The sequence below is a fragment of the Chaetura pelagica genome, unplaced genomic scaffold, assembly GCF_000747805.2.
Source record: "Chaetura pelagica isolate M959 unplaced genomic scaffold, ChaPel_1.0 scaffold386, whole genome shotgun sequence".
NCBI classification, from domain to species: Eukaryota; Metazoa; Chordata; class Aves; order Apodiformes; family Apodidae; genus Chaetura; species Chaetura pelagica.
The window spans coordinates 94,011-103,442 of record NW_009953703.1 but is presented as its reverse complement, the minus strand read 5'-3'; the positions used below and the strand labels follow the sequence as shown (position 1 = coordinate 103,442).

Sequence of the window (9,432 nt, the reverse complement as noted above, 5' to 3'; positions counted from 1 at the left end):
AAGAGCTGTAAATGCCTGGTTTAATGCCCTGGGATTTTCAGTTTTGCCTTCAGTCTTCTGCTCCATGCAGTTCTTTTCTTTGGATATGTCTTCCTTTCTTTAGGCTAGTTCTTTGCTTGAAGCCATCGTCAAACTTTAGAGTCTGTATTGGCTCATTAAATACTTGCATCATTTTTGGCAAAGAAACAAGAAGGATATTTCCATTTGAACAAGATTTGGACGAGCACAGAAGATTCCTGAAGCTGGCAATTAATTTAAATCCCTTTTGTTACTGTCTTTGAAACCCTGGGATCATATCAGAAAATGTGTTTTTAGCTCCTCTAGCAAGCTTTAAATCAACCAGACCTCAGTGAATAAAATGTGGCATTGTGATTTCTTGCCAAACTGAAAATAAAATGGTAACTGACTAAGAATTAATTTGCACAATGTGGGACTCTCACAGTAGTTTAAGAAATAGTTCTGCTTTACGATTTGGTGGGCCATGTTTTGTATTAATTAATTTGGGTACCTTGATTTAAATCTCTCTTGCTAGCTGGGGTGCAATGGAAACAAAATGAGATGCAGGCTATCTGTGTCTGAGGGGACTGCCAGAACCACTGCCGTTGTGTCCTTAAAGATTATTACCCCCAGTCCCTACCAGAGCTGAGAAAGGGGTGGCCTAATATACAGAGAGATAAATTCTCTGAGGCAGGGCATAGAATTTTACAACCTAAGTGTAATAGGATGTATTGTGCCATCAGCAAAGGCTACAGAGTTTCATGTGATTAAAATAAAAAAAAACAGGTCCAAGAATATGCCTTTAACTACCATTTTAGCTGTAATAATTTTTGTCTCTTGGCATTTATATTGGCCATCATGAGGGGGGCAAGCTGTGCTGTAATAATAATAATAATAATAATAATATGAATAATAATTAATGCTGGCTCTCCCTTCTTTTGATATACTTACATGTCCATGTTTCTTCTCAAAATAAGATATTCTCATGCCCAAAATCTCATATCTGTTTTTATGGTAACTTGGAAATTGATTCTGAAATTTTGTTAGTCCTGCTTGCTGGTGGAGAGAGGGCTTCATCAGTACATTCCCATTAGAAGGACACTAATGGCTATCAAATCAGAGAAGGCTAATGAAAGAGAATCCCTTAGGTAGTTAGGGCTTCTTTTTCCCATCTTATTATGTTCTCTATTCTCTTTCAGAAATACAGATTCTCTCGGGCTGGGAACCACTGAAAATCTTTGTGTTTTTTATTTCAACAGTCTGTATTATCCCCAAGTCCCTTGATCACTATATTACAGTTAAGAGTAAGAAGGGAAATTAGCAATAAATGTCTCACTGTTTGTGAAATGCACACTGGTGTCTGCAGGGAACGCAGCTGCATTATGGTCTGACAGAAAGGGGAGACTTCTAGCACTAATCCTGCCCCTCACTGCTTTTCCTCCCCTACCCACCTACTGCCTTTATCCCTCATCTATGAAATGTTCTTGCAAATGAGAGCTATTTCACACTGCCCGCTTTCTGCTATCAAGGTCTCATCAGAGAGCAATTCTAAAAGAGAGAAAAATGGTCAGCTAGGCTACAGTGAGCTTCTTCAAATTAGGGATCAGGGTCCTCCTTGTTGTTATGTGGGGCTGGACTATTTGAATGTAGGGAGGGTATTTTATCTGTAAGAGATAACTCAGTTGTACCTGCTCCTCCTCCTTCAGCTGTTAACCTAAACTAGCCCAATAGCAAATGGTATTTCACAAGGTTAAGAGGCATGAAAGGGTTAATACAAATTGTGCTTTTTGCAGCAGTTTTTCAGGACTGTGGTTCTTTTGGAAATATTCCTAGGAGGTGAGAATTAGACCCAAGTTAATCAGAAAGTGTCTGGCTGTAAACTACCCAGCTAGTTTGTGTGGGAGACAGAACAAAACTTTACTTGAGAAAGGGACGTAGGAGGTGGGTAGGTAAAATCAATCTTTTAAATAGCCCTAAACATGGGGGGCTAGCTGGTAGTGTCTCAATATGCCCTCCTTTCTCATGTCTTAATCTTCCAGATGATGTCTCATGATTTTAAGTGAACATTATGAGCCTGTTCTTTCAAAGGTTCATTACTAGTTCTATTTATTATTTTTTTTTCTTTCTCTCATCACAGCTCTTAGGGCTTTTTCTGCTCACTACCCACTTCCCTACTGGTTTTGTCCCTGTTTTGAAACAGCTTTGTACTCGGTTTGCCTCAGCTGTGCGCAGCCTGGCAGTTCCTACTCCACAAGCACCCTGTGGTGCTCAGCAAATATGAAAATCATCCAGTGTGAGATGGAAGCCCAGAGCAATGTTCCCCTGGATTAGCACCATTATTACTTCTCTCAATCTGCCTTCATTTGCATTTAATTCTGTGCACTACGTACTGCATGTTTAAGAAACTTGGTAACTTGGTATTTAAATATGCATGGTGGTTACCTTAGAAGTTTACTTCTCTGTCACATTTGAAGCAGAAACTATTTCAGAGCACTTAATCTAGGGCTGAATGTTCGTATCTATCACTTCAGAGCAGTGATGCATTCAGGTTTGAGGTGCCCATATGATCCACTGTAGGAAGGAACAATTTGCAAAACAAAGTTTTTACATGCAGAGCAGTGATGCATTCAGGTTTGAGGTGCCTATATGATCCACTGTAGGAAGGAACAATTAAAACAAAGTTTTTACATATCCCCTGTCAACCCAAAAAACTTTATGCATGCTAAGATCTAGAACAATTTTAACAAGGAGAAGAGTAGAAGCAATAAAAATTAGCAAGAGGCTCTGTTTGGGTGGGTGCTTCCCTGCATATACATTAAGTACCTGGTGGTTTTTGCAGAAGGGTGAATTCAGGCAGGAGACTCAGGAGGACAAATTGTTCCTGATAAGAAATGTTTGTCTTCTCAAGGAAGTATTCCAGCCTACTATCCTCTGCATTGTACAATGTTCAGCTGGAAATGCAGAGGGGATAACTCTGGGGGTGATCTCTGCCCTCAAGGTAGTTGATGTGAGCTGGGGTTAGCTGGCTGCTGCTCTGCACTCAGCACCACCCTCCCTGCTCCCTGAGGTTTCCTGTACCCCTGCAGCCAATTCCAGAGGACTCATGAAGAAACTACCATCTCTCATTTTCAGGGATTTCTAGATGAATTTTTAGGCCAAAATGCGTAGTTTTCAATGAACTGAAAACCTGTCAGAAACCAACGACAGAATTGCTCTTGTTACAAGTGATAAAGGGATGACTGAAGCACCGTGTTCAGCAGCACCAGTCTCCTCCTCCCTCCTCCGAATGTAGTATCTCCTGATTCCAAATCAGGGATATTTCTTCAGACTTCTCCAAAGGGACCTGCATATGTTTTCATTGTTTGTCTCTTCTTTTTCAGAGGTGTTCATGGCCATTTCAACGGTCAGCGCCCCTGGGCTTTGGCAGACGAGTGTGTCGTGGACCTGATGGCTGAGCTGGTTGGTAGGTGTGAACTGCAGGCAAAACCTTTTTCTAGAAATGGAAACATTCTCTTTGTCTTTTGATATTGCAATTCCTGAAACTGTAACCAGAATTTAGTTCCTTACATTTGCGGTTTTGCTTTTAAAGTTGTTTTTTTGACTGCCTTGTGCGTGAACTCCCTCTTTATTTTAAGGCTGCTCATGATTTAAGAGAGGAATGTATGTGATGATACATGAGCATACGCACATCATGAAACTAATTGCAGAAAAAGGCTTCTTGAAGCATCATAAACCACTTGGTCTAACACATGAAACCCTTTAAAGGACACTTGGCATTACAGATTCTCAGTCTCTCTACTACAAGTAAACCAGTGAACTTTCCCCTTTGCAAAATGATTTCTAGCTAGACATTTTCTGCTTTTCTTCCTTTCCCTGCTGCTAAATCCGACCTCATATTGGAGACATGCTTATGTCAATGAAGCAGGTAATTGGGGCAGGACCTGCTATTTTAAGTTCCCATCACCCTGCTGTACCCTTTGAGGAGTCTGGAGTGCTGCGGGACCTGGCCCATAAATGCATCTGCTTCTTCCAGGCATTGAGAAGGAGCCCTGGAGACTTCTGGTGAGTTTGCCAGCCAGGAAAGAGGTCGTCTGAGTCTGAATGCAAATTTTCTCTATCACCTCTTACTCTAAGCTGAGTGTAGTTGCTGAAATAACCTTTCACTGTGATTTTCTTCAGAGTTGTTGCTGTCAGAAGGCGGAAGAGAAATGGTCTTGTCAGGGTCCCTCACAGATCCTTTTTCTCCCCTACCCTTTCAGCCGTTGTCAAGGCTAGGTTAGCAGATTTTAGTGAGATTTGGGCAGTATTTCAATGTAGCTGTTGAAGGCAATGTCAATACTGACTGTCTGAACTGAATTATCATGTGTTCATTTGTGCCTTCACTAAGGAAAAATATCACAGTGAAGCTGACCTGCTGTCAGCTAGATATTGTCTCGTAATTTCTCCTCCAACAATGGACAAGTATTCAATGAGAAAATTATGGTTTTTCTCCTTCAAGAGAAGCAAGTGGGGTCTGAGCAACTGGAAACAGACACTAAGGAATGTTCATGACAGGTTTACTTATGTATTTAGAAATAAATTGCCTTCCTGACTTCTTCATGAAGTTTCCAAATAGCTAAAATACCAGACATTACTACTGGAGCTGAGCAAATAAAAGAAAATATTGCTATAGTTGGTCTAGCCATGATCTAAACATTAAGGCAACATAAATATCAGTGTGGCTACACTGGGCACCGCTGGGTTATGCAGGGTGATCTCATCTGCAGAATGAAATAACAACCAAAATGCAAATGGGTTGTTCTGATTCTGGAAGTTGCTACTGTTGTATCTGGTACTGCTCAGGAGGTTAAGAAATAACTTTTGTTGCTTTCATTACATTCAAAGACAAGCACAGTATGTTAGTCTCTTAACTATCATGGAATGTAAAAATGTGAGGGTGTAAAGGAGTGGAAGGTGTTAAAATGTGGCTGATTTAGAGATTTCTCTAGTTTACCTGATCTCTCCTGGCAAGTGGATGTTCTTGTGCTGGCTGGGTATAACTAGGATGCTGTAGGCAGGTGAGGAAATGTGGCCTGTCACACAACTAGTTCAATGCATAATAAGGGCTTTTAAATTGGAAACTTTGAACTTGATTAACTAGAGGATGGAGAATTTATCTTATGTCTTATGAGAGTAGGAGAGCAGTCACACTACCTACTATCAGGTGCTTAAATTAGTAAAGTAATAAGGTAGACCATTGGTGCTCTTCACGTAACCAGAGCCAAGGCCCCCCAAAGGGCAGCTCAAAGCACCTTAATTATCATCCTTCTCTGCATCCCCTTCTGTGAATGTTTCCACTGCTCTATCTGCAAAACTTGTTGGCGGCCAGGGCAGGCTGGGCCCTGACCTGCCTGCACCAGGCTCTGTCTGGCCTCAGCTCCAGGTCAAGATCCATTGCAGAATGCAGGGAGACAGGTTGGGATTTTTTTTGCCCCTTAATCATCTGTTTTGCAGAGACTCACAGCTCAGTGTGCATCATAATACTTGTTTAACTAAGACTATTCTGTTGTAAGGGGGGATGGAATGAGAGTTTGGCTTAATCTTCATCTAATTTCTTATTAATCTCTCTGTTTTTCTTTTCCAAACATTGTATGACACTGGTGCCTTTTTTTATCACAACAGCCAGACTACACTAAATTTATTGCAACCTTGTTAAATTTAAACATCTATTTTAAATTTTTCTATTAAAAAATTCATGATGACTGAGATCACCCTACCCTACCCTTAACCTACATTTGGTTTTAAAATTCTTTGTTGTGAAGGGTTTCATTGTCCTGCTGTTTTCCTCAGCAATAAAGGGCATGTCAACATTGTCAGTTTGGATTTTGTGCTCCGGAATTTTTGGACTTTGTTAAGTTGAACTATAAAATGTGGTGTTGGCTCAAATCTGGCCCTCCAATATACATGCCAGCAAGGTTTTCTTTATATATTATCCTCAATTTTATTCAGGACCTACACAATTAATTCTGAGGATATAAATAAAACAATATTTCCCCAAAAAATGGGTGCATGGTAGTAAAAGCTGATTTTTAAGATTATTGATAATAGTGAAAAGGCTAAGAGAATAAATGCAGAAAAATATTATGTTAAAACATTCTTTTCCAAGATGCAATACTGAGTGCGTAGGGCTTGAATTAATTCTGAATTTCCCTTTTTATTTAATTCAATGTAAGAACATAAACAGAATGTTACCTTGCTTTTTACTCAATATGTCATGGGAAAGGAGAAACTGTCATTTCTCACTTTAAGTAGTAAGTAAAAATTATTTGGTGAGATTTATTCAGGAATGGACTAAAGACTGTAAAATGTCTGTCAATTTAATGGTTTATAGTGCTATAACACCTTGCTTATTAAATGCAGGCACATTTCCTTGTTCCATGAAAGTTACAGTAGTAAATACATTGTGAAATGTAGAGTCAAGGTCAGTGGAGCCCAAACTTTTTTTTCCAGTGCTCATGCTGAGTGGTATAACGGGGGGACAGTAATCTCAGCTTCTCCAACCAGACTTTATTAAAACATTCCAACCTTGGCAGGATCACCTTCTGATGGAAGAAGATTAACTGTGCGTCTGCTGCTGTACAATATGCTCAGGCAGGTCTCTGTTGAGGAAAGACTGAATGCTGGGCAGATTTGTAGTGACTTTGAGTGATAAGGATTATTTGAAATAACCAAACTATTTTCAGAATTGGGGGCTTTAGCCTTTTTTTAAATCATTTTACAAAATCCTTTTTTCTTACTCTGGTGAGGACCAGGCTCCCACTGCAGTCAGAGAGGAGAAGGATGGCAGTATCTGCCTAACGCAATCGTAATTGTCTCTGAAGTTGTACTTTGCAAATGCTGCTTCCTTTTATTAAAGAGGAGATTTATCAAGCAGAACGTTCAGGTTTTGGTCTGTCTTGGAGATATGCTATAAAGTTAGGAAATAAAGAAAGCAAACATAATTTTGTCTTCCGTGTGCTGGGTCTTTGAATATTGTAATAGGTTAATTGGATCATGGAAAGGTTGTTTTCTGAAACGCAGTGCAGGTTATAAAGGATAACAGTTTTCCAATGACACGGATGAGGTTTGTTTCGTGGGCATGAAATTCAATAATGGAAAGCTTTTAATAAATATATAATTTACGGAAGACCAAGACTTACATGACAAATGTAGTGTCATATTTAATTTGGGATGCTAGCATGCAGCTAAAAGTGCTCCGTGGATTAACCATTTGTTTTATACAGAAGTGGTACAGCAGGTAGAGGATTGCTCATGCAGACTTTGCTGTGAAAGACACAGCTTTCATGGAAGGAGCAGTGGGAGAAATAAGAACAATGCCATTCCTTCATGCTATCCCTTTTTTCAGCCTCAAGAGTTCCATAGAAATATTAAGACTGCAAATAATACTGTTTTGAGCTGCAATCACTCTCGCTTGCTGTCTTCTGTATCTGCAACAGAACAGCCACAAGGTGACCTTTTCCAGCCGCATGGAGCCTGTAGATGTAATGTTAGCAGAGGGAAGAAAAGAAAGCAAAGGAAAGCAGTTTACGTGAGGAAAAGAGCTTATTTTTCCTGATGAAGGACTAGGTCCACTTATATTTCTTGCCACAAAACTGGTGATGTTACTGATGCTTAGAGGAGGGAATTTATGACATCTTTTATTCCTCCTGGCTCATCCCCTGGACAGGTCCTCCTGAGTCACTGACAGCTACTGACAGATCTTTCTGTTCGATACTTACAGATTTCAGCAGCACAAAGTGAGGCCATTGACTACCTCAATCAGAACAGTCCTTGGCTTCTCCTGTGCTGCCAGAAGCTGAGGCCTGCTTGGCAAGGATTTATGAATGAATTTTTCCTAATTATGGGTTTCAGTGTTGTTTGGCTATATTTGCTTGCATTGAGTTCAACTCATAGGTATCCCTTTTCTTAGGTTGCCAAAGTAGTAGCTCCTTCAACCTAAACACTGTGGGATATGCTGGGGGTGTCTCGGTGCTTTTGCTGCCTTTCTCTGGTGTTGGTTTGGGTGTTTTGTGCCCTCCAAGGTAGGGACAGGAGAAACCCAGGGTTCACTTCTTTCTTGTGGTTCCCCCTTACCCTTATTACCTCAACATCATGTTTTCTCTTCCTCTTTATCAATCTCAAGAGTGGCTGTTGCCCTCTCTACCTGCTTACACTTGTCTTCATCCCTCCCTCTCTGCAACCTTTTTCCAGCTTTGGCCGACTCCAGTTCTGGGGTGATGACCAAAGCAAGGCACATGAGCCCATCTTCCAGCTGAAGAAGACCCTCAAAGCACTGTATGTTTTGAGGGCAAATTGCTGCTTTTCAACAACAAGGATCAGGCAAAAGATAAAGAAACAGGGATTGATTTTCTCAGTATCTCAGTGGCTCCCTGCCCGGCGCCCAGTCCCTCATCCTGCCTAAAACCTTTCACCAGTGGTTGATAAGGGTTTGAGAATTTGTTGCTAAATACTTGGCAATAACAATTAGTTCTTACTCCATTAACTCTGCCAGTGATTAGCTGTAGCCAAAAGGCATCTGTTATTAGCCTTTTCTGAGCTATGTGGGTATGGCTTTGTCTTGCTAAGTTGCTACATTAGTGGTGGTCTGTTATATTTTACAGGCAAATTTTGCTTGTTTGTTTTTTTTTTTTAATTAGGGTTGAGATTTATCTTGACATTACAGTAACCACTGACAATAGATGACTGTCTCAGTATGTTTCTGACTTGTTTTACCTTGTAAGCTTAGGACAAAACTATGCCTGCAAGTCCTGTTTTTGTGTGTAGTCTTCTGACCTGATTTTTGCCCGAGGTACCAATGATAATAAATCCACTGATGTTTTGCTGGGAAATGGAAATACTTCATTGTTTTTCTGTTTTCTGTGGCTGACCTGAAAAAATAAAATACTTTCCTGCCAGTGTGGTGGTGTGAGTCAGACAAGATATCTTTTTACTTCACTGTAATGACACCTCAAGTGTCTGTTTATTTTCCAATCTCTAGAGAGATCTTGACTGAAAACATACTTTTGCTTTCTCAACACTGTACTAGATTTCTCTGAAATTATAAAGAAATCCCCTAATCAGGTTCTTTTTATTCTTTTTTATTCTTATTTCAGGAGCCCAGAGACATGAAGTAGCCTTAATGAATGGACTAACTGTTAACTTGCACCTCCAGATGGTATGTCTTTATGATGTTTATTTGATGTTGTGTTGACAAGTATTTTTTTCCTTTCTTTTTGGATGTAAGCAAAATGTTTCCTGAGGACCTTGCAGAGACAAGCCCTTGGATGATAGCCCAACTTTTCTTAAGCTTTGGGAGCTGTATCTTGAATGCTGCTTTGGCTTTTGCAAGACCTGGCTCCACTAAATATTAAGCAGAAAAGCTGGACAGAGAAATATTCTCAAGGAGTCTGTAGGGAA

The 9,432-nt window shown here is 40.2% G+C and overlaps 1 protein-coding gene across 1 annotated transcript in view; it reads left to right on the top strand.

Annotated features, from left to right (window-relative positions):
* The window catches only part of KYNU (kynureninase), a 54,057-nt gene that overhangs the window by 8,862 nt on the left and 35,763 nt on the right, over positions 1-9,432 (top strand). The window contains exons 3-4 of the mRNA XM_010000368.1: positions 3,378-3,460; positions 9,129-9,190. Of these exons, the coding sequence (XP_009998670.1) occupies positions 3,378-3,460; positions 9,129-9,190 (145 nt within the window). The remainder of the gene's footprint in view (positions 1-3,377; positions 3,461-9,128; positions 9,191-9,432) is intronic.